Source organism: Bombina bombina, chromosome 5, assembly GCF_027579735.1.
Source record: "Bombina bombina isolate aBomBom1 chromosome 5, aBomBom1.pri, whole genome shotgun sequence".
Taxonomy (NCBI): Eukaryota; Metazoa; Chordata; class Amphibia; order Anura; family Bombinatoridae; genus Bombina; species Bombina bombina.
The window spans coordinates 433,424,183-433,450,726 of NC_069503.1; the positions used below are offsets into that span (position 1 = coordinate 433,424,183).

The 26,544-nt window shown below is 38.6% G+C and overlaps 1 protein-coding gene across 1 annotated transcript in view; it reads left to right on the forward strand.

Moving 5' to 3' along the window:
• COL6A6 (collagen type VI alpha 6 chain) overlaps positions 1–26,544 on the forward strand; it is a 308,945-nt gene that overhangs the window by 99,572 nt on the left and 182,829 nt on the right. Inside the window, exons 13-16 of the mRNA XM_053715748.1 lie at positions 9,134–9,226; positions 12,831–12,884; positions 21,835–21,906; positions 25,412–25,438. Coding sequence (XP_053571723.1) covers positions 9,134–9,226; positions 12,831–12,884; positions 21,835–21,906; positions 25,412–25,438 — 246 coding nt within the window. The remainder of the gene's footprint in view (positions 1–9,133; positions 9,227–12,830; positions 12,885–21,834; positions 21,907–25,411; positions 25,439–26,544) is intronic.

Here is a 26,544-nt window from a genome sequence, read left to right on the forward strand (position 1 = left end):
GCATTCTATTGGCTGATCGGAACAGCCAATAGAATGCGAGCTCAATCTGATTGGCTGATTGGATCAGCCAATCGGATTGAACTTGATTCTGATTGGCTGATTCCATCAGCCAATCAGAAAATTCCTACCTTAATTCCGATTGGCTGATAGAATCCTATCAGCCAATCGGAATTCGAGGGACGCCATCTTGGATGACGTCCCTTAAAGGAACCGTCATTAGTCGGGAGACATCGGAAGAAGAGGATGGATCCGCGTCGCCTGCTTCAAGATGGACCCGCTCCGCACCGGATGGAAGAAGATCGAAGATGCCGCTTGGAGAAGATGTTTGCCGGTCCGGATGTCCTCTTCTTGCCGGATAGGAGGAAGACTTTGGAGCACCGGATTATGGATCGCCAACCCCCGCTTGGGTTGGATGAAGATCTTGGAGCCAGGACGGATCGGTGATACCTGGATGGTGAAGACAAGGTAGGAAGATCTTCAGGGGCTTAGTGTTAGGTTTATTTAAGGGGGGTTTGGGTTAGATTAGGGGTATGTGGGTGGTGGGTTGTAATGTTGGGGGGGGGTATTGTATGTTTTTTTTTACAGGCAAAAGAGCTGAAATTCTTGGGGCATGCCCCGCAAAGGGCCCTGTTCAGGGCTGGTAAGGTAAAAGAGCTTGTAACTTTTTTAATTTAGAATAGGGTAGGGAATTTTTTATTTTGGGGGGCTTTGTTATTTTATTAGGGGGCTTAGAGTAGGTGTAATTAGTTTAAAATTGTTGTAATATTTTTATTATGTTTGTAAATATTTTTTTATTTTCTGTAACTTAGTTCTTTTTTTATTTTTTGTACTTTAGCTAGTTTATTTAATTGTATTTATTTGTAGCAATTGTGTTTAATTAATTTATTGATAGTGTAGTGTTAGGTTAATTGTAGGTAATTGTAGGTAGTTTATTTAATTATTTTATTGATAGGGTAGTGTTAGGTTTAATTATAACTTAGGTTAGGATTTATTTTACAGGTAAATTTGTTATTATTTTAACTAGGTAACTATTAAATAGTTCTTAACTATTTAATAGCTATTGTACCTGGTTAAAATAAATACAAAGTTGCCTGTAAAATAAATATTAATCCTAAAATAGCTATAATATAATTATAATTTATATTGTAGCTATATTAGGATTTATTTTACAGGTAAGTATTTAGCTTTAAATAGGAATAAGTTATTTAATAAGAGTTAATTAATTTCGTTAGATGTAAATTATATTTAATTTAGGGGGGTGTTAGTGTTAGGGTTAGACTTAGCTTTAGGGGTTAATCCATTTATTAGAATAGCGGTGAGCTCCGATCGGAAGTTTAGGGGTTAATAATTGAAGGTAGGTGTCGGCGATGTTAGGGAGGGCAGATTAGGGGTTAATACTATTTATGATAGGGTTAGTGAGGCGGGTTAGGGGTTAATATCTTTATTATAGTAGCGCTCAGGTCCGCTCGGCAGATTAGGGGTTAATAAGTGTAGGCAGGTGTCGGCGACGTTGAGGGGGGCAGATTAGGGGTTAATAAATATAATATAGGGGTCGGCGATGTTAGGGGCAGCAGATTAGGGGTACATAAATATAACGTAGGTGGCGGTCGGCAGATTAGGGGTTAAAATTTTTAATCGAGTGGCGGCGGTGTGGGGGGACCTCGGTTTAGGGGTACATAGGTAGTTTATGGGTGTTAGTGTACTTTAGGGTACAGTAGTTAAGAGCTTTATAAACCGGCGTTAGCCAGAAAGCTCTTAACTCCTGCTTTTTTCAGGCGGCTGGAATTTTGTCGTTAGAGCTCTAACGCTCACTTCAGAAACGACTCTAAATACCAGCGTTAGAAAGATCCCATTGAAAAGATAGGATACGCAAATGGCGTAGGGGGATCTGCGGTATGGAAAAGTCGCGGCTGTAAAGTGAGCGTTAGACCCTTTAATCACTGACTCCAAATACCAGCGGGCGGCCAAAACCAGCGTTAGGAGCCTCTAACGCTGGTTTTGACGGCTACCGCCGAACTCCAAATCTAGGCCTAAGAAAATATTTTATACCAGTCAACACATAGGACTTAAATCCTAAATATCCGTTGTCTGAGACACTTAGACACTATTGTTTTTTCACCTGATACAAATCAGAATCACTTATAATATCTCACTTAGATAAGTTACACATATAATGGTAGCATAAATCCTAGCTTAATTTATAAGCGCCAGTGGAAATCCAAACTCTTACAATTGTTCTCAACCTAAACTACTGAGGAGGAGTAGTTTTCCCCATCCACCAGGCATACAGGATTTTTTAGTAAGCGCCAACCCTCTTTTCACTATATCACTACTATCCGGCTTGGATGAAGACTTCTCCCGGCTTCGTTGAGGATGGATGTCCGGTCTTCAGAACTGTAAGTCGATCTTCAGGGGGTTAGTGTTAGGTTTTTTTAAGGGTGTATTGGGTGGATTTTATTTTTAGGTTAGGGTTTGGGCCTGCAAAAGAGCTAACTGCCCTTTTAAGGGCAATGCCCATCCAAATGCCCTTTTCAGGGCAATGGGGAGCTTAGGTTTTTTTAGATAGTATTTTATTTGGGGGGTTGTTTGTGTGGGTGGGGGGTTTTACTGTTGGGGGGGGTTTGTATTTTTTTTTTACAGGTAAAAGAGCTGATTACTTTGGGGCAATGCCCCACAAAAGGCCCTTTTAAGGGCTATTGGTAGTTTAGTTTAGGCTAGGTTTTTTTATTTTGGGGGGGCTTAATTTTGAAAGGGCTATTAGATTAGGTGTAATTAGTTTAAATATCTGTAATTTGTTTACTATTTTCTGTAATTTATTGGGGTTTTTTCGTACTTTAGCTAATTTAATTTAGGTAATTGTATTTAATTTAGTAAATGTATTTAATTATAGTGTAGTGTTAGGTGTTATTGTAACTTAGGTTAGGTTTTATTTTACAGGTACTTTTGTATTTATTTTAGCTAGGTAGTTATTAAATAGTTAATAACTATTTAGTAACTATTCCAACTAGTTAAAATAAATACAAACTTGCCTGTAAAATAAAAAAAAAACCTAATCTAGCTACAATGTAACTATTAGTTATATTGTAGCTAACTTAGGGTTTATTTTATAGGTATTTAATTTTAAATAGGAATAATTTAGTTAATGATAGGAATTTTTATTTAGATTTACTGTAATTATATTTAAGTTAGGGGGTGTTAGGGTTAGGGTTAGACTTAGGTTTAGGGGTAAAATAATTTAGTATAGTGGCGGCGACGTTGGGGGCGGCAGATTAGGGGTTAATAAGTGTAGGTAAGTGACGTCGATGTTAGGGACAGCAGATTAGGGGTTAATAATATTTAACTAATGTTTGCGAGGCGGGAGTGTGGCGGTTTAGTGGTTAATATGTTTATTATAGTGGTGGCGACGTTGAGGGTGGCAGATTAGGGGTTAATAAGTGTAGGTAGGTTGCGGCGACATTGGGGGCGGCAGATTAGGGGTTAATAAATATAATGTAGGTGTCGTGGATGTTGGGGGCAGCAGATTAGGGGTTCATAAACATAATGTAGGTGACGGCGTGTCCGGAGCGGCAGATTAGGGGTTAAAAATTTAATTTTAGTGTTTGCGATGCGGGAGGGCCTCGGTTTAGGGGTTAATAGGTAGTTTATGGGTGTTAGTGTACTTTTTAGCACTTTAGTTATGAGTTTTATGTTACAGCGTTATACCATAAAACTCTTAACTACTGACTTTTAAAGGCGTTAGGACTCTTGACAGGGTAGGGTGTACCGCTCACTTTTTGGCCTCCCAGGACAGACTCGTAATACCGGCACTATGGAAGTCCCATAGAAAAAAGACTTTACAAAGTTTACGTAAGTCGTTTTGCGATAAGGCCAAAGAAGTGTGCGATGACCCTAAACCTTAATGACGTAATACCAGCGGGCGTAAAAAAGCAGAGTTAGGACCTGTTAACGCTGCTTTTTTACCTTAAGGCACAACTCGTAATCTAGCCGAATGTGTCTTCAATATAGAACAGGGTGAATTGAATTTCCAAATGACCCTTTTTGTTTGTTTTTTTGCATTTTCCATACTGTCCCAACTTGTACTCACTGGACTTTTTCAAACACCAAAAAAAAATTTAATGTAACGTTTCGGAGACAAAGTATCCCCTTCCTCAGACAAAGGTGAAATGTCAAAACAAGCAGTATACAAAGACAAACAAAGTGATAACCCCTCCCCCCAATTAAGACAAAAAACGCCAAAATGGTAGTCATGACAACCACTCCAAACACAGTATCATTATTGCTTTAAACAACTAGTTTGCAACATACAATGATCAAGTGATAAAGATTCAGTGATCAAGTGATAAAAATTCAAAAGTGAAGCACTATATAAATGTGAAACCATAATTAAAATAAATCTATATACATATCCAACTTATATAGAGTAATAACTTCAAAATAATGATCGATTTGATATTCACACGCATATTACATTCAAAAAGCAGTTTGGTGAGAAAACAGTGTGGTAAATAAATGGGAAGCCCATACTCACAAACAAACATACATATCTCACTGTTAAATCGTTCACATATCAGGGACTGTGTGCATGCACAACATAATGGGGTTAAAGAATGAGGTGAGTACTTCCTATAAGCAATCACATACCGCCTATTTCAAAGCTCAAGTGTACACTTACTGCGTAAACAAACATTATGGTGTTACTTATGACAAGGTGTTACTTATGACAATTTTGAGAGGGGCCTGGAACCTAACTCCCTCACTTCCCATTGACTCACATTGTGAACTGGGTTTCAATTTACAACGGTTTCGATTTACAACCATTCCTTCTGGAATCTAACCCCGGCGTAAACTGAGGGCTACCTATATATATATATATATATATATATATATATATAGTGTGTGTGTGTATATATATATATATATATATATATATATATATATAGTATATAAACACAGAAATGCACATATAACTACACTTTTTAACCCTTATAACTTTTTAATATTTATGAATACTTTTTATTATGTAGTGTATATATGAGTGTAAAGCTTTGTTTTAATGTATTTAGGTTGTGTTTGGTGCAACTTTTTATTTAGCCCTAACCATTAACATGACTTAAGTTGTGCTAACTTGACAAGCGCAAATTTAGTTTGCAACAATCTAGTCGTGTTTACTTTGAACTTGTAATATGGAGGCAAGTTAGCGCGGATGCAATTTTCAATATTGCGTTCTTATCTTAGCGCCCCACTTGTAATCTAGCCCAGTATATTTTGTTTTTGTGTTGCCCCAAGTCACAGAAAAATCTTGAATATAAATGTAGAGCTGTAGCTTTTTAATGGCCTAAATCATAACCAATCTTTTGATCTGTGGATTTCTGGGGAAGAGACTTTTTTTGTTAAAGGTTTGTCTCAAGTATTATTGGAGGGAATTACTTTACAATAGTAATCCAATGTCCCTAAGAAAGCTAAATCAATTTTTTGGTCTGAGGTCAGAAATATCACATGAAGTCTCTACCATAGCAGGTTCTGGAAGAAGTTTTCCACTGCTTATTCAGGCCTAGATTACAAGTGTAGCATCCTTTTGTGCAAGATTTCTAGCTGTTGAGTCTCAAGGTATGACAGGAACTACACTGTACTTACCTTCTATTGGTCTGTGTAGTGCACTGGAGGGTGCACTGTTTTCTTGACTGGACTGGTCGGGTCCACTAGGAACAGAGAAGCTGCTGCAGTAAGTGTCAGCTTAGCACGGTCAGCTGCCTGGATGTGTTTCTGTCTTCTGGATATCATCATTGGAAGTGCGTGCGCGAAGTTTAGTGATTTTTGTACCTCTCGTATCAGAAGTGAGCCAAGCATTGTTTTTAGGCCAAGCCTGAATGGGAGGTGTTAAAAGGTTATCTCCGACTCCCATTCAGTGATTGCTTATTTTGTATGAAGACTGAAGCATTCCTGTTCCTAACTTCCCTTCTTGGCCCTGATCTTGGCAAAGTTTCTGGCTTACGCAACCTGTTTGACCCCTCTTCTAATATACTAGCCACAGAATGATTTATTGGCTAAAGACCTCTGGAAATGTACCCTGGTTTAAGTTCTGGTTTAATTCTTCTGGTTCTGGACAGCTCTTCTGATACTGACCACGGGCAAGGCTATATATAATTCTTCTGTCTCTCAGATTAGCTCTTGCTCAATTGGTTGCAGACACCGAACCATGTAATTACTTATACTAGTGTAGATTGTGCTTGAATGAAATTTATACTGCTAATATTTCATGAGCATTTGTGGGCTCATATTACTAGCTGAATGTTATTTTCTCTCGTAACAGCATTAGTATCACTCATGCCCAAGTTGCCAGAGCTGAAAGTAAACGTTGATTCCTATTATGAATTTACCAGAAACCTACCACTTATACCTTATGCAAATGCCAATCGCTAATACAATGATCATTCAGCATAAATGTACCCTACAATACAAGTATATATAGCAATAACGTTGTACATTCTGAAAAGACAATAGTAATTTACATATGTTTAGATCATGTTCTTACAATTCTGGCTGGTACAGCAGTTTTTTAAAAAAAAAAACAAGTTTTACATAAAACGTTTTACAGTGTGAGAAATTTTTCAAAACTCACTATTGTGCCCAGAAAAAGCCACGTCAATTTTCTTTTATCCAAGATATTATACTAGTCTTGTTTCTAAACCAAAACCACCACAAATTAAAAAATACAAATTTTTTTACAATAAAAAACTTAGGGAAAAAAGCATAATGAAAATTCAACAGTTTAATGTAGTTTACAAGGCCTACACACATAAACTGTATACCCATAATGCCCTAGTAAAAATAGATTAAATAATAATGTTACACAAACCTTACACCAACGTCATTGATTTCACAGCCTCCAAAAATATATGTTATTGTCACCACATCACAAAAAAATTTAATTTCTAAAATAGCATTAATGAATCTGAGATTTTCTTTCCCCCTTTTTTTGTGTTCCCAACTAACTATTTTACTCTCTGGAGTGTATTACATTGATTTAATTTAATTTGAACTAGCTGTTTTTGACTGTTGTATCCCCCCCCCCCCACCTACACTGTAAATCTCAATAGTTAAGTACAGGTTATAGAAAAGCTGTGTAAACAAGACAATTTTTAAGAAATCAAGCTCCCAGTGGAGTGGGAGTGGACAGTTGTTTTTTTATTGTTCTTTCAAAATACTGGTCTTGCTGTGTATTCAGAGAGACAATGATTTTGTATAAATATAGGGATAAATATGGAGATAAATTCTTCCTGCAAGCTCAGCCAATGGGGCCTATCTATCCGAATGGAACTTGATGCCCCATGTTTCTGGCGAGCCTGCAGGCTCGCCGGAAACAGCAGTTATGAAGCAACGGTCACAAAGACCGCTGCTCCATAACCTGTCCGCCTGCTCTGAGCATCTTAGTCATCTTAAAGTTTTATCTTAGATTAAGCTGCAAATAGCCTCATGCACCCCTTTCTATATAGATATAGAAAGGGAAGCAGGAGACTATTTGCAACTTAATGTGAGGTAAGACTTTAATATGACTAAGGTGTAGACTTTCCCTTTAATGAACAGTAGCAAATACCTTGTACCCTATGTCTCAGGCAGAGAAATTACTGGACCCGATTTGGTGGCATTAGTGTGTTTTGTCTATTCACAAAATCAATGTTCTTTGTACAAAGTTCTTGAAATAGTGGGAAAAAAAAAACTTAAAAGGCTTGTTTTGTGGTTTCTGAAGTCCTGTATAAGTAATCACAATGACTTTTCACTTCGGTTAATATTTCTAGCATTAATTGTATTAATGTTTAAGTTAACCATGGACTTGTAATGTAAGCTTGAGTTCCCAGTTAGGGAGTATTAGTTACTGTGAGCTTGCGTAAGCAAGGTCACAGTAAAAATATTGCAATCTTGCAATTGTGTTCTGGGCCTCAGTTTGCTAAAAATAAGATTTTCCCCTCCAAACTTGATGCCTGTCAGATTTAATGGTAACTATTGCTGCTTGAATCTTGGAAAGTACCTTGTCATTATTGTACAAATGCCACTCTTATGTTTGTCTGTAGATTGCGGTATCATAGAGGTAGGACCAAGTATACTCCTGCACTCCCTTAATGAGTGAATCAATCTGTAATTAATATGTTGCTGGAGCTTTGTTCATGGCAATGTGCATAACTAAATGGGGTTATAAACCCTGATTTCTCCTTAGTGACCAATTTGTCAGTGACTCTGACTCAAGTCTTACCTAAGCACATATTGGGCACCACCAAATCGGGTCCAGTAATTTCTCTGCCTGAGACATAGGGTACAAGGTATTTGCTGCTGTTCATTAAAGGGAAAGTCTACACCTTAGTCATATTAAAGTCTTACCTCACATTAAGTTGCAAATAGTCTCCTGCTTCCCTTTCTATATCTATATAGAAAGGGGTGCATGAGGCTATTTGCAGCTTAATCTAAGATACAACTTTAAGATGACTAAGATGTAGACTGTCCCTTTAAGTCTCCTGTAGTCCCATATTTGTTTAAGTACAGGCACTACAAATAAAGTCTAATTGATACAGGAGGGTGGCATCTCATCAGGTTCAGGCTTCAAGTCGGAGTGCAGTGCTTATTCTATACAATGGATGCTGTAAAGGCTGTTACGATGGTGTCTGTACTGTATGTTGGACTAAAGTCATAAGTTCTGGCCTAGAAGAGAACTCCCTTGTGCACTTGGCAATGATATCTGTGTTATTCCTCAGCTTGCAAATAGACGGTGGGCAGGAATTACTTCCAATCTGGTGCAACATATTCTGTAGTGTACCATTAAAACATTCCCAGAGACAATTGGTTTGAAGGTGCTACAGAGTAGCCTGGAGGAACTATGTGAGATTAGCTACATTTCTACATTCATCGTTAACACCAATAAACTTCACAAAAAAGGCAGCTAAAGTGTATTAACAGTGTACAGTAGTTTCATATCTACAGTGAGTTATGCTTAGCCCAAAACAGAAAGCAGGGACATTCACAACAGTTTTCCACCCACAAATTAAAGGAAACCCCTTGTAAAATTTACTGTAATGCTAACAATAAGCCGATCTGTAAAATGGTTATTATAGTTGAATCTGTAATATAATGCTTTTTTTCACAGTCCCGTGTTGCGGAGAAGACATGTTGCTGCATACTTTGCAAATGTACTGGAGAAGCTGGCATGCCAGGGCCATATGGAATTGGTGGACAAAAGGTACACAATGTTTGATTTAGTTCTATGTAAGTCCCTTTGTGAAGTACACATTTATATATATTTATATATATAAAGATAGGAAAAATGAGCGAGTCTGCTGTTTTCATTCTACCTCTCTTCGTATTTTTATTCATCATTATTTAATTTGCTTAAGTCTTTCATTTCCTTTTCAGTCTCTTATGGTAATTATTCTCACAGTGATGTAAGGGAGTGAATATTATTTTGGATGAGAGGTCTAAATATCAAAAGGCATCAAGCTTTAAGATTTACAGGGTAATTGTAAAACAAAAATTACAATTAATAAGGTGTTTGACTATAATATTAAATCTGTGGAAGGAAACAAATACAGGCGTACCTCAGAGATATTGCGGGTTTGGTTCCAGACCACCGCAATAAAGTGAATATAGCAATAAAGTGAGTCACAATATTTTTGTTTCCCAGTGCATATACAAGTTATATTTACACTATACTGTAGTATATTAAATGCTATAGCATTATATCTAATAAGCAATGTACATACCTTAATTAAAAATACTTTATTGCTAAAAAATGCTAACCATCATCTGATCCTTCAGTGAGTTATAATCTTTTTGCTTGTAGTATATATGTATAGGTGTGTATATATGTATATTCATGTGTATTTATGTGTTTATATATGTACTAGTCCTAAAGTCTGTGTACACAGGCCAATTTTTGCCATACAAAGGTTCCACCCCTTGCTCTCTCTCTCTCCCCCCCTCTATTTTCCTCCCTCTTTTGTGCACTCCCCCCTCTCTTTAGCTCTCTCTCTCCCCCTCTCTTTTGCTCTCTCTCTTCCTCTCTCTATCCCCCCTCTTTTGCTCTCTCACCCTCTCATTTACTCTCACTACCCCCCTCTTTTGCCCTCTCTCCCCCTCTCTTTTGCTGTCTCTCTCCCCCTTTCTTTTGCTCTCTCCCCCCTCTCTTTTGCTTTCTCTCTCCCTCTCTTTTGCTCTCTCTATCCCCCCTCTTTTGCTTTCTCTATCCCCCTCTTTTGCTCTCTCTCCCCCTCTCTTTTGCTCTTTCTCTCCGCTTCCTTTTTGCTCTCTCTATCCCCCTCTTTTGCTCTCTCTCTCCCTCCTCTCTTTTGCTCTCTCTATCCCCCCCTCTCTTTTGCTCTCTTTTTCCCCTTTCTTTAACTCTCTTTCCCTCCTCTCTTTTGCGGTCTCTCTCTCGACTTTTTTTTGCTCTCTTTCCCCCTCTCTTTGCTGTGTCTCTCCCCCTCTCTTGTGCTCTCTCTCCCCTCTCTCTCTCTCTTCCCTCTCTTATGCTCTCTCCCTCTCTCTCTCTCTTACCTCTTTTGTGCTCTCCCCCCTCTCTTTTGCTCTCTCTCTCCACTTTCTCCCCCTCTCTTTTGCTGTCTCTCTCCCTCTCTTTTGCTCTCTCTATCTCCCCTCTTTTGATCTCTCTCTCCCCTTTCTTTTGCTCTCCTCCCCCTCTTTTGCTGTCTCTCCCTCTCTTTTGCTATCTCTAAATCCCCTCTTTTGATCTCTCTCTCCCCCCTTTCTTTTGCTCTACCTCCCCCTTTCTTTTGCTCTCTCTATCTCCCCTCTTTTGATCTCTCTCTCCCCTTTCTTTTACTCTCCCTCTCCCTTGCTGTCTCTCTCCCTCTCTTTTGCTGTCTCTCTCCCTCTCTTTTGCTCTCACTATCCCCCCTCTTTTGCTCTCTCTCCCCCTCTCTTTTGTTGTCTCTCTCCCCTTTCTTTTGCTCTCTCCCCCCTCTCTTTTGCTCTCTCTCTCCCACTCTTTTGCTCTCTATCCCCCCTCTTTTGCTTGCTCTCTCTCTCTCTCTCTCTCCCTCTTTTGCTTTCTCTCTCCCCCTCTCTTTTGCTCTTTCTATCCCCCCTCTCATTTGCTCTCTCTACCCCCTCTCTGTTGCTATCTATCTCCCCTCTCTTTTGCTCTCTCTCTCTCTCCCTCTCTCTTTTGCTCTCTCTCTCCCCCTCCCTTTTGCTCTCTTTACCCCCCTATTTTACTCTCTCTCTCTCCCCTCTCTTGTGCTCTCTCTCCCCCCTCTCTTATGCTCTCTCTCTCCCCTCTCTTATGCTCTCTCTCTCTTCCCTCTTTTGCGCTCTCCCCCCTCTCTTTTGCTCTCTCTCTCCACTTTCTCCCTCCTCTCTTTTGCTGTCTCTCTCCCTCTATTTTGCTCTCTCTATCTCCCCTCTTTTGATCTCTCTCCCTTTCTTTTGCTTTCCCTCTCTCTCTCTCTTGCTGTCTCTCTCCCTCTCTTTTGCTCTATCTCCCCTCTTTTGATCTCTCTCTCCCCATTCTTTTGATTTCCATCCCACTCTTTTTTGTTGTCTCTCCTTCTCTTTTGCTGTCTATATCTCCCCTCTTTTGGTCTCTCTCTCCCCTAATTTGACCTCTCTCTCCCCTTTCTTTTGCTCTCCCTCCACCTCTCTTTTGCTGTCTCTGTCCCTCTCTTTTGCTCTCACTATCCCCCCTCTTTTGCTCTCTCTCCCCCTCTCTTTTGCTGTCTCTCTCCCCCCTCTCTTTTGCTCTCTCTCTCCCTCTCTTTTGCTCTCTCTGTCCCCCCTCTTTTGCTTTCTCTATCCCCCCTCTTTTGCTCTCTCTCTCCACCTCTTTGCTTTCTCTCTCCCCCCTCTCTTTTGCTCTATCTATCCCCCCTCTCTTTTGCTCTCTCTCTCCCCTCTCTCTTGCTCTCTCTCTCTCCCCCTCTCTTTTGCTCTTACTCTCTCCCCCCTCCCTTTTGCTCTCTCTATCCCCCCTCTTTTCTCTATCTCCCCTTTCTTTTGCCCTCACTCTCTCTCTCTTTTGCTGTCTCTCTCCCTCTCTTTTGCTCTCTCTATCTCCCCTCTTTTGATCTCTCTCTCCCCTTTCTTTTGCTCTCCCTCTCTCTTTTGCTGTCTCTCTCCCTCTCTTTTGCTTTTTCTATCTCCCCTCTTTTGATCTCTATCTCCCCTTTATTTTGCTCTACCTCCCCCTCTCTTTTGCTCTCTCTATCTCCCCTCTTTTGATCTCTCTCTCCCCTTTCTTTTGCTCTACCTCCCCCTATCTTTTGCTCTCTCTATCTCCCCTCTTTTGATCTCTCTCTCCCCTTTCTTTTGCTCTCCCTGAACCTCTCTTTTGCTGTCTTTCTCCCTCTCTTTATCTCCCCTCTTGATCTCTCCTTCCCCTTTCTTTTGCTCTCCCTACCCCCTCTCTTTTGCTGTCTCTCTCCCTCTCGTTTGCTCTCTCTATCCACCCTCTTTTGAGCTCTTTTGAGCTCTTTTGAGCTCTCCGCACAGCCTTGCACGGCCCCGCCCAACCCCGCCCATGCCATGCCCAGCCACGTCCGTGCCCCACCCAGCCACGCCCACATCACACCCGGCGGCCCATCACTACTCACTCTAAGTCTGCAGAGTAGAAGTCCAGGTGTGTTTGTCCTCGCGTGCAGTCTCTACTGCGCATGACAGCTTCGGACAAACACACTTGGCCTTTTATAGTATCGAATTCATGTGTAAAGGGTTGCCACAAACCTTCAGTTTGTAAAAAGAGAAATATCTTTGAAGCGCAATAAAGTGCACTGCAATAAAATGAGGTATGCCTGTATTTTCTCCATTATAAATCTTTTCTTCTCATTCAGGGAAGACCTGGGATGAAAGGGCAGCAAGGACATTCAGGTGAAGAAGGAGAAACGGTGAGTAAAAGCTCTTAAATACTTTTAATATTAAGAATGAAAATCAATTAAATGACCTGCTTTGAATTTGATTTAAATTAAGCATCTTCTTAAACATCCGTCACATTAACCAATTACTTATGTAAAAAAAGATAAAAATTAATAAATAATATAATAATATTTTAGGTCATCTATAACAGCATTCTTTATCTCTTTCTTTTCCATGACCCTGAGCAACAATATTCAGCAAACATAAGGCCTCATATAAGCACGCCAGCAACTAGCTGAGCTACATATCTATCAAACCTCAGAGTAGACTCTAATCGACAGCAACCATTTTATCATGTCACATGCACCCCTCCCTCCCCAAAAAACAACCTGTGAATGCGAGCAAGTACCCAGCACCACTCATTTAATAACATATATGCTGCAAAATGTTTAGATTAGGTGCAAGTCCCCAGAATGCCTTCAAGAACCTATAAAGCACAAAAATGAGACCTCACATCAGAAGGATGTCACCAGCAACCAACTACATTTCTCAAAACTTGTTCTTTAAAATAACAGTGTTTGACAACCAACTGACTTTAGGTTAATCATTTTAACGCTGTTCATATTGTACTTTCTTTGGAAATGGATTTGCAAAAACTTGAACAATGGACTTATGAATGGTAAATGTATAATGATTCACACAGGAAGGTATCTACTACTAGGGATAGGAAACCCAAAAATGTTCTTTCATGATTCAGATAGAGCGTGCAATTTTAAAACAACTTTACTTCAATTATCAATTTTCTTCATTCTCTTTGTATTTTTTGTTGAAAAGCAGGAATGCTACAAATAGGCACTAGCCTATTTCTGGAGCACTGTATTTCAGCCGTTTTGCAGGAATGTTATCCATTTGCAAGAGCACTAGATGGCAGCAGTTTTGCAGGAATGTTATCCATTTGCAAGAGCACTAGATGGCAGCAGTTTTGCAGGAATGTTATCCATTTGCAAGAGCACTAGATGGCAGCAGTTTTGCAGGAATGTTATCCATTTGCAAGAGCACTAGATGGCAGCAGTTTTGCAGGAATGTTATCCATTTGCAAGAGCACTAGATGGCAGCAGTTTTGCAGGAATGTTATCCATTTGCAAGAGCACTAGATGGCAGCACTATTATCTGCCATGTAGTGCACCAGGTGCCTACCTATGTATCTCTTCAACACAGAATATCATGGGAACAAAGCAAATTTGATAAAAGAAGTAAATTGGAAACTTTTTTTTTTTTTAAATGGTATCGCTGTCTGAATCAAAAAAGAAAATGTTGGGGTTTCATATCCCTTTAAAGGGGCATACAACCCAAAATGTTTCTTTCATGATTCAGATAGCGTATACAGTTTTAAACAACTTTCCAATCTACTTCTATTATCAAATTAGCTCAAATATCTTGCTATCCTTTTTGATGGAGCAGCAAGGCACTTCTGGGAGCTATCTGAACACATTGGGTGAGTTAATGACAAGAGGCATCGACCAATCAGCAGCTTCCTCCCTGTAGTACACTGATGCTCTTGAGCCTGCCTTGGTGTGCTTTTCAACAAAGTATACAAAGAGAACAATGAACATTAGATAATAGAAGTAAATTTGAATGTTGTTTAAAATTACATGCTATATCTGAATCATAAAAGTTTAATTTTGACTTTACTGTCCTATTAAGGGCTAGATTACAAGTGGAGCTTTAATTTAACGTGTGTCTGTAAACGGGAAAATTTGCTCATTTACGGGTGCATATTAAATAACCACCCATTACAGTAGCAATTTGTGCTAGACTTCTTTAATTAGAGGTCAGACCTTTGGTTAATTAAATAAATGTCCCCCAATTGTCCCCAAAATTAAGTGTACTGTCCCTTGTTAACATAAAAAAATATGATCATTTTTTTATTTTTATTAAATAACTGCACAAAGCAGTTATAAGGGGGTAAAGTGAGGGGATGTAGGACCGAGTTTTAACTGTTAATATATATGTATATATATATATATATATATATATATATATATATATATATATATATATATACACAAACAAGTCCAGAAACCCAGCACACACTCATTAAACCAGCTCCCAGGGTGCCTGCCAAACGATAATACACCACAATTCCTAAAAGGCAAGCACTCACTGGCATTTCATATAAAGCAGATATTTACTGTGCAAAAAGCATATAGTGAACACCGAAATTGTTCACTATATACTTTTTGCACAGTAAATATCTGCTTTATATGAAATGCCAGTGAGTGCTTGCCTTTTTGGAATTGTGGTATATATATATCTCAGATACAGTATAACTTTTACATATGTCAAATAGGGCATTGCAGGATGTATTTTAAAGGATATTGGTGTTTGTTTGTTTTTGCTTAAAAGAAAGCATATCCAAAATAATGTATTTTTCTATAGAAAAGAGGTGTTTCAGAGGTGATTACTATATTTGAAATATTTGTTGGCTTTATTATGAGTTAACAGGGTCATTGTTTTATACCAAGAAAACTGAACAAATCAAAAGATCACCCCTTAAACCTAGAGAAAAGTAGATGATGGCTGTATTTTTTTTTTTTTTTAAATCTCATCTATTATGTTACCGTGCTACTATGTAACTCTAGAAATGTGCAAGAGCAAAAAAAAAATTTATGTAAGAACTTACCTGATAAATTCATTTCTTTCATATTAGCAAGAGTCCATGAGCTAGTGACGTATGGGATATACATTCCTACCAGGAGGGGCAAAGTTTCCCAAACCTTAAAATGCCTATAAATACACCCCTCACCACACCCACAATTCAGTTTAACGAATAGCCAAGAAGTGGGGTGATAAGAAAAAAGTGCGAAAGCATATAAAATAAGGAATTGGAATAATTGTGCTTTATACAAAAAAATCAAAACCACCACAAAAAAGGGCGGGCCTCATGGACTCTTGCTAATATGAAAGTAATGAATTTATCAGGTAAGTTCTTACATAAATTATGTTTTCTTTCATGTAATTAGCAAGAGTCCATGAGCTAGTGACGTATGGGATAATGATTACCCAAGATGTGGATCTTTCCACGCAAGAGTCACTAGAGAGGGAGGGATAAAATAAAGACAGCCAATTCCTGCTGAAAATAATCCACACCCAGAATAAAATTTTAATGAAAAAACATAAGCAGAAGATTCAAACTGAAAACACTGCCTGAAGTACGTTTCTACCAAAAACTGCTTCAAAAGAAGAAAACACAACAAAATGGTAGAATTTAGTAAAATTATGCAAAGAGGACCAAGTTGCTGCTTTGCAAATTTGATCAACCGAAGCTTCATTCCTAAACGCCCAGGAAGTAGAAACTGACCTAGTAGAATGAGCTGTAATCCTTTGAGGCGGAGTGTTACCCGACTCAACATAGGCATGATGAAATAAAGATTTCAACCAAGATGCCAAAGAAATGGCAGAAGCTTTCTGGCCTTTTCTAGAACCGGAAAAGATGACAAATAGACTAGAAGTCTTTCGGAAAGACTTAGTAGCTTCAACATAATATTACAAAGCTCTAACAGCATCCAAAGAATGCAATGATTTCTCCTTAGAATTCATAGGATCAGGACATAATGAAGGAACCATAATTTCTCTACTAATGTTGTTAGAATTCACAACCTTAGGTAAAAAATTCAAAAGAAGTTCGCAGCACCGCCTTATCCTGATGCAAAATCAGAAAAGGAGACTCACAAAAAAAGAGTAGATAATTCAGAGACTCTTCTGGCAGAAGAGATGGCCAAAAGAAACAAAACTTTCCAAGAAAGTAATATAATGACCAAAGAATGCATGGGTTCAAAAGGAAGAGCTTGAAGAGCCCCCAGAACCAAATTCAAACTCCAAGGAGGAGAAATTGACTTAATGACAGGTTTTATACGAACCAAAGGTTGTACAAAACAATAAATATCAGGAAGATTAGCAAACCTTCTGTGAAAAAGAACAGAAAGAGCAGAGATTTGTCTTTCAAGGAACTTGCGGACAAACCTTTATCTAAACCATCCTGAAGAAACTGTAAAATTCTCGGTATTCAAAAAGAATGCCAAGAAAAAAAAAAGATGAGAAAGACACTAAGAAATATAAGTCTTCCAGACTCTATAATATATCTCTCTAGATACAGATTTACGAGCCTGTCACATAGTATCAATCACAGAGTCAGAGAAACCTCTTTGACCAAGAATCAAGCGTTCAAACTCCATACCTTAAAATTAAGGTTTTGAGACAGAAAGACTGGTCTTAACGGAAGAGTCCACGGTTGGCAAGAGGCCATCCGGACAAGATCCGCATACCAAAACCTGTGAGGCCATGCTGGAGCTACCAGCAGAACAAACAAGCATTCCTTTAGAATATTGGAGAATACCCTTGGAAGAAGAACTAGAGGCGGAAAGATATAGGCAGGATGACACTTGTAAGGAAGAAATAATGCATCCACTGCCTCCGCCCGAGGATCCCGGGATCCGGACAGATACCAGGGAAGTTTCTTGTTTAGATGAGAAGCCATCAGATCTATTTCTGGGAGTTCCCACATTTGAACAATCTGAGGAAATACCTCTGGGTGAAGAGACCATTCGCCCAGTTGCAACGTTTGGCGACTGAGATAATCCGCTTTCCAATTGTCCATACCTGGGATATGAACCGCAGAGATTAGACAGGAGCTGGATTCCGCCCAAACCAAAATTCGAGATACTTCTTTCATAACCAGAGGACTGTGAGTCCCTCCTTGATGATTGATGTATGCCACAGTTGTGACATTGTCTATCTGAAAACAAATGAACAACTCTCTCTTCAGAAGAGGCCAAGATTGAAAAGCTCTGAAAATTGCACGGAGTTCCAAAATACTGATCGGAAATCTCACCTCCTGAGATTCCCAAACCCCTTGTGCCGTCAGATACCCCCACACAGCTCCCCAACCTGTAAGACTTGCATCTGTTGAGATTATAGTCCAGGTCGGAAGAACAAGAAGCCCCCTGAACTAAACGATGGTGATCTGTCCACCATGTCAGAGAGTGTCGTATAATCGGTTTAAAGATATTAATTGAGATATCTTTGAGTAATCCCTGCACCATTGGTTCAGCATACAGAGCTGAAGAGGTCGCATGTGAAAACGAGCAAAGGAGATCGCATCTGATGCGGCAGTCCTAAGACCTAAAATTTCCATGCATAAGGCTACCAAAGGGAATGATTGTGACTGAAGGTTTTGACAAGCTGATATCAATGTTAAACTTCTCTTGTCTGACAAGGACAGAGTCATAGACACTGAATCTATCTAGAAACCTAAAAAGGTTACCCTTGTCTGAGGAATCAATGAACTGATTAGTAAATTGAACCTCCAACCATGAACTTGAAGAAACAACACAAGTCGATACGCATGAGATTCTTCGAAAATGAGAAGACTGAGCAAATACCAAGATATCGTCCAAATAAGGAAATACCAAAACCCTGTTCTCTGATTACAGAAAGAAGGGCACCGAGAACCTTTGAAAAAAATTCTTGGAACTGAGGCTAGGCCAAACTGTAGAGCCAAAAAAACTGGTAATGCTTGTCTAAAAAGAGAATCTCAGACACTAAAAGTGATCTGGATGAATCGGAATATGCAGATACACATCCTGTAAATCTATTGTAGACATATAATGCCCTTGCTAAACAAAAAACAGGATAGTCCTACAGTAACCATCTTGAATGTTGGTATCCTTACATAACGATTCAATATTGATAGATCCGGAACTGGTCTGAAGGAATTGACCTTCTTGGTACAATGAAGAGATAAAATAAAACCCCAGCCCCTGTTCCAGAACTGGAACTGGCATAATTACTCCAACCAACTCTAGATCTGAAACACATTTCAGAAATGCTGAGCCTTTGCTGTGTTAACTGGGACACGGGAAAGAAAAAAATCTCTTAGCAGGAGGCCTTAACTGAAGCCAATTCTGTACCTTTCTGAAACAATGTTCTGAAACCAGAGATTGAGAACGGAATTGATCCAAATTTCTTTGAAGAAAACGTAATATGCCCCATACCAGCTGAGCTGGAATAAGGGCCGCACCTTCATGGGTACTTAGGAGCTGGCTATAGATTTCTATAAGGCTTGGATATAATCCAAACTGGAAATAGTTTCCAAACTGATACCGCTCCTGAGGATGAAGGATCAGGCTTTTGTTCCTTGTTGAGAGGAAAGGAACAAAAAAGATTATTAGACCTAAATTTACCTTAGATTTTTTATCCTTTGGTAAAAAAGTTCCCTTCCTTCCAGAAACAATTGAAATAATAATTTAATACCCTGGAAAGAAAGGGAAAGCAAAGTTGACTTAGAAGACATATCAGCATTCCAAGTTTAATCCATAAAGCTTTTCTAGCTAAAATAGCTAGAGACATATACCTGACATCAACTCTAATGATATCAAAAGATGGTATCACCAATAAAATTATTAGCATGTTATAGAATAATAAAAATGCTATAAAATTATGATCTGTTACTTGTTGCGCTAAAGCTTCTAACCAAAAAGTTGAAGCTGCAGCAACATCCGCTAAAAATATAGCAGGTCTAAGAAGATTACCTGAACATAAGTAAGCTTTTCTTAGAAAGGATTCAATTTCCCTTAAATAAAGTACTATCTGCCGTAGGAATAGTAGTACATTTAGCAGGAGTAGAGACAGCCCCATAACCTTAGGGATTTTGTCCCAAAAAAACTCTAATCTGTCAGATGGCACAGGATATAATTGCTTAAACGTTTAGAAGGAGTAAAAGAATTACCCAAATTATTCCATTCCCTGGAAATTACTTCAGAAATAGCATCAGGGAGATTAAACACTTCTGGAATAACTACCGGATATTTAAAAACCTTATTTAAACGTTTAGATTTAGTATCAAGAGGACCAGAATCCTCTATTTCTAATGCAATTAATACTTCTTTAAATAAAGAACGAATAAATTCCATCTTGAACAAATACAAAGATTTATCAGTATCAGAATGATGATGTTCATTTAAAAATTCATCTGAAAAAAGAGAAGTTTTAAAAGACTTTTATGTAAACTAGAAGGAGAAATAACAGACATAGCCTTCTTAATGGATTTAAAAAAAAAAAAAATCTCTTATGTTTATCAGGAACACTCTGAAAATTAGATGTTGAGGGAACAGCAACAGGTAATGTAACAGTACTAAAGGAAATTTTATCTGCATTAATAAGTTTGTCATGACATGCAATACAAACAACAGCTGGAGAAACAGATACCAAAAATTATAGCAGATACACTTAGCTTGGTAGCTCCAGCACTAGACAGCGATTTTCCTGTAGTATCTTCTGACTCAGATGCAACGTGAGACATCTTGCAATATGTAAGACAAAAAAACAACATATAAAGCAAAATTGATCAAATTCCTTAAATGACAGTTTCAGGAATGGGAAAAAATGCCAAAGAACAAGCTTCTAGCAACCAGAAGCAATGAAAAAATGAGACTAAAATAATGTGGAGACAAAAGCGACGCCCATATTTTTTAGCGCCAAATCAGACGCCCACATTATTTGGCGCCTAAAATGCTTTTGGCGACAAAAATGACGCCACATCCGGAACGCAGACATTTTTGGCGCAAAATAACGTCAAAAAATGACGCAACTTCCGGCGACACGTATGACGCCGGAAACGGAAAAGAATTTTTGCGCCAAAAAAGTCCGCGCCAAGAATGACGCAATAAAATGAAGCATTTTCAGCCCCCGCGAGCCTAACAGCCCACAGGGAAAAAAGAGTCAAATTTTTGAAGGTAAGAAAAAATGATTAATTCAAATGCATTATCCCAAATATGAAACTGACTGTCTGAAAATAAGGAATGTTGAACATTCTGAGTCAAGGCAAATAAATGTTTGAATACATATATTTAGAACTTTATAAACAAAGTGCCCAACCATAGCTTAGAGTGTCACAGAAAATAAGATTTACTTACCCCAGGACACTCATCTACATGTTGTAGAAAGCCAAACCAGTACTGAAACGAGAATCAGCAGAGGTAATGGTATATATAAGAGTATATCGTCGATCTGAAAAGGGAGGTAAGAGATGAATCTCTACGACCGATAACAGAGAACCTATGAAATAGACCCCGTAGAAGGAGATCACTGCATTCAAATAGGCAATACTCTCCTCACATCCCTCTGACATTCACTGCACGCTGAGAGGAAAACCGGGCTCCAACTTGCTGCGGAGCGCATATCAACGTAGAATCTAGCACAAACTTACTTCACCACCTCCATCGGAGGCAAAGTTTGTAAAACTGAATTGTGGGTGTGGTGAGGGGTGTATTTATAGGCATTTTAAGGTTTGGGAAACTTTGCCCCTCCTGGTAGGAATGTATATCCCATACGTCACTAGCTCATGGACTCTTGCTAATTACATGAAAGAAATTTGTTTAAGCCGAAAGATTTTTTTTTTTTTCAAACATTCATTTCAGCCAAATTTCGTCCATACAAGCATTCAGTTGGATTCAAATTTGTTACCTATGTTTCCAAAGGGAACAGCAAATATAGACATATTAACAGAAATCTTACATAATAGGATTCAACCAATTAGAACAATCTATATTTCTGATGTTAAAAGAACATGCAACTCCTGTATGACTAAAATCCAGCATTTAGCTCCTAACATCAGTCAATAGTAATACTATATTTGACAGAGGACGTTTTACAAATGAACGGTTAGACCCCCTGTACATAGTTACAAACAAAGGAGCTTATTAAATAATTCCTGCACTTTTTTGGTGAAAAACAGCATGAATGAATAAATGAATTGATATGGTCAAGCAACCATTAGATTTTCATTTGTTTCGTCCAATAATGTATTCAGTTGTATGTGTATTGGACAACTAAAAGAATATAAAAAATTAGCAAATGTTCAAAACCTGAATGCTCATCTCTACAAAATATTTAACAAAAATATTTATTTATTTTTTTTCCTAGGGAGAAAGAGGAGAAAAAGGCCAAACTGGTGTTCCAGGAACCAAAGGATGCCAAGGTGTAAAAGGTCCAAAGGTATCTAAAATAAATACAATGGCCTAGATTACGAGTTTTGCGTTAGAGGCTGTGCGGTGCTAATGAGCAGTTTTCTCTCACCACTCATTTACCTACAGCACTGGTATTTTGAGTTTTCAGAAACCCGACATTAAAAGGCAAGAAGTGAATGTTGAGGAAAATTTTGCTCATTACCGCACTCCAATACCAGCGCTGCTTAAGTCAGCGGTGAACTGGTCGTACGTGCTCGTGCATGATTTCCCCATAGGAATCAATGAAGAGAGCCAGCTGAGAAAAAGTCTAACACCTGCAAAAAAGCAACGTAAAACTCAGTAACGCAGCCCCATTGATTCCTATGGGGAAATAAAAGTTATGTCTACACCTAACACCCTAACATGAACCTCGAGTCTAAACACCCCTAATCTTACAATTATTAACCCCTAATCTGCCGTCCCCGACATCACCGACACCTGCATTATTCTTATTAACCCCTAATCTGTCGCTCCGGACACCGCCGCCACCTTTAATATATATATATATATACTCCTAATCTGCTGCCCCCAACATTGTCGACACCTACATACTATTTTTAACCCCTAATCTGCCGCCCCCAATGTCGCCGCAACCTACCTATACTTATTAATCCCTAATCTGCCGCCCCCAACGTCGCCGACACTATAATAAACATATTAACCCCTAAACCGCCACACTTCTGCCTCACAAACATTAGTTAAATATTATTAACCCCTAATCTGCTGTCCCTAACATCAACGCCACCTACCTACATTTATTAACCCCTAATCTGATGCCCCCAATGTCGCCGCCACTATATTAAAGTTATTAACCCCTAAATCTAAGTCTAACCCTAACCCTAACACCCCCTAATTTAAATATAATTTAAATAAATCTAAAGAAAATTACTATCATTAACTACATTATTCCTATTTAAAACTAAATACTTACCTATAAAATAAACCCTAAACTAGCTACAATATAACTAATAGTTACATTGTATCTATCTTAGGGTTTATTTTTATTTTACAGGCAAGTTTGTATTTATTTTAACTAGGTAGAATAGTTATTAATTATTAACTATTTAATAACTACCTAGCTAAAATAAATACAAAAGTACCTGTAAAATAAAACCTAACCTAAGTTACACTAACACCTAACACTACACTATAATTAAATAAATTAACTAAATTAAATACAATTACCTAAATTAACTTAGCTAAAGTACAAAAAAACACACTAAATTACCGAAAATAATAAACAAATTACAGATATTTAAACTAATTACACCTAATCTAATAGCCCTATCAAAATAAAAAAAAAAAAACCTAAAATAAAAAAAAAACCTAGCCTAACTAAACTACCAATAGCCTTTAAAAGGGCCTTTTGCAGGGCATTGCCCCAAAGTAATCAGCTCTTTTACCTGTAAAAAAAATACAAACAACCCCCCCAACAGAAAAACCCACCACCCACACAACCAACCCCCCAAATAAAATATTATCTAAAAAAACCTAAGCTCCCCATTGTCCTGAAAAGGGCATTTGGATGGGCATTGCCCTTAAAAGGGCAGTTAGCATTCTTGAAGGCCCAAAGTCCCTAACCTAAAAATAAAACCCACCCAATACACCCTTAAACCTAACATTAACCCCCTGAAGATCGATTTACCGAGAGAAGTCTTCATCCAATCCGAAGTCCTCAACAAAGCCGGGAGAAGTCTTCATCCAAGCCGGGCGAAGTGGTCCTCCAGACGAGCAGAAGTCTTCATCCAGATGGCATCTTCTATCTTCATCCATCTGGCACGGAGTGGGTCCATCTTCAAGACATCCGATGCGGAGCATCCTCTTCATCCGACGACTAAAGACAAATTAAGGTACCTTTAAGTGACGTCATCCAAGATAGCGTCCCTTAGATTCTGATTGGCTGAAATAATTCTATCAGCCAATCAGAATTAAGGTAGAAATAATCCTATTGGTTGATGCAATCAACAGCCAATAGAATGCGAGCTCAATCCTATTGGCTAATTGGATCAGCCAATAGGATTGAACTTCAATCCTATTGGCTGATTGCATCAGCCAATATGATGTTTTCTACCTTAATTCCGATTGGCTGATAGAATTCTATCAGCCAATCGGAATCTAAGGGATGCCATCTTGGATGATGTCACTTAAAGGTACCTTCATTCATCTTTAGTCGTCGGATGAAGAGGATGCTCCACGTCGGATGTCTTGAAGATGGACCCTCTTCACGCCGGATGGATTAAGATAGAAGATGCCGTCTGGATTAAGACTTCTGCCCGTCTGGAGGACCACTTCACCCGGCTTGGATGAAGACTTCTCCCGGCTTCATTGAGGACTTCGGCCCGGCTTGGATGAAGACTTCTCCTGGTAAGTCGATCTTCAGGGGGTTAGTGCTAGGTTTTTCAAGGGTATATTGGGTGGGTTTTATTTTTAGGTTAGGGTTTGGGCCTGCAAAAGAGCTAACTACCCTTTAAAGGGCAATGCCCATCCAAATGCCCTTTTCAGGGCAATGGGGAGCTTAGTTTTTTTTAGATAGTATTTTATTTGAGGGGTTGGTTGTGTGGGTGGTGGGTTTTACTGTTGGGGGGTTATTTGTATTTTTTTTACAGGTAAAAGAGCTGATTACTTTGGGGCAATGCCCTGCAAAAGGCCCTTTTAAGGGCTATTGGTAGTTTAGTTTAGGCTAGTTTTTTTTATTAGATTGTTTTAGATTAGGGGTTAATAAATGTAGGTAGGTGGAGGCGATGTTAGGGACGGCAGATTAGGGGTTAATAATATTTAACTAATGTTTGCGAGGCGGGAGTGTGACGGTTTAGGGGTTAATATGTTTATTATAGTGGCGGCGACGTTGGGGGTGGCAGATTAGGGGTTAATAAGTGTAGGTAGGTTGCAGCGACATTGGGGGGGAGCAGATTAGGGGTTAATAAATATAATGTAGGTGTCAGCGATGTTGGGGGCAGCAGATTAGGAGTTCATAAATCTAATGTAGGTGGCGGCGGGGTCCAGAGTGGCAGATTAGGGGTTAAAAATTTTATTATAGTGTTTGCGATGCGGGAGGGCCTCGGGTTAATAGGTAGTTTATGGGTGTTAGTGTACTTTTTATCACTTTAGTTAAGAGTTTTATGTTACAGCGTTGTACCATAAAACTCTTAACTACTGACTTTTAAATGCGTTAGGACTCTTGGAGGTAGAGGGTGTACCGCTCACTTTTTGGCCTCCCAGGACAAACTCGGAATATCAGCGCTATGGAAGTCCCATAGAAAAAAGACTTTTACGAAGTTTACGTAAGTCATTTTGCGATAAGGCCAAAGAAGTGTGCGGTGACCCTAAACCTTCAAGACTCGTAATACCAGCGGGCATAAAAAAGCAGCGTTAGGACCTCTTAACGCTGCTTTTTTAACGCACAACTCGTAATCTAGCTGTTTGTTCGGATTATAATATTATAGTGTTTCAGATTTTTTATTAATGTATTTAATGTTTCAATGTTTTGTTTTCAGGGTAGCAGAGGAGTCACAGGAGATAAGGTAACTATAGAAATAAATGTTGTGGTCACTATAAACAACACTCTTTTATAATATACTGGGCATTCAACCCATTTGATGGTCAATATTTTTTGTGGTTAAAAACACTTAAAAAGTATAAGATAAATATAAATGCAGAAGTAAATTAATTATATATTATATATAGATCATTAGGGAAAGGGCACTCTCACTTAAAAGAAGTCAATATACCAGGGTGCCCAGCTTGGTAAATATGTAATTCAAAAAACCCACAAACAGCAAACAAATAAGTAGGAAGCGTCACTCCCTAAATTTTCCCAACAGTGTTTTTAATGTGACGTTTCGAGGTAGTTAACCCCTTCTCTAGACAACAAAATACAGTGATAAAAATGCAATTTATACTTACAAACGAGCTGCAAACACATGGTGACCCCTTGAACATGTTAATGCCTTGGAGGACAAGCACTTCCGGTTCAGCTTATCACATGACACCTCACACCCCCAAGGTTGCCTTGGCAACATCATAAACAAACAACATAATGTGTTTCAATAGTGTAAAAGTGATCACAGTGACAAGTGTATATGTACGATATTAATAATACATCTTGATTTAAAAGCATATAGTGTTTAAATTTCAATTAAGGAATTTGGGGGTGTGAGGTGTCATATGATATGCTGAACCGGAAGTGTTTGTCCTCCATAGACTTCACATGTGCAGGGGTCACCATGTATTTACAGCTCATTTGTGAGTATAAATTACATTTTATCACTGTATTTTGTTGTCTGAAGAAGGGGTTAACTACCCAGAAATGTCAAATTAAAATCACTGTTTTATCTGCTGTTTGTGGTTTTTTATTTTTATTTTATATATACAGGGGTGGAAAAATAACACTATGAATTACTAGTCAGGGGTTAAAAGCTACTAGTGCAGTGGGAAAAAGTTAGTAGTCCGCTCAATGTTAAAGATAGGAAAAAGTCAAATTTCTAAGTTGTCCTCTGCAATTTCTAAGTCATCCTGGAAATTTCAAGCCCTATATATATATATATATATATATATATATATATATATGCCGAGTATGTATTCTCTACAGCTTAGGGGATCTGCAGGAAGAGTCACATCAGAATGCCAA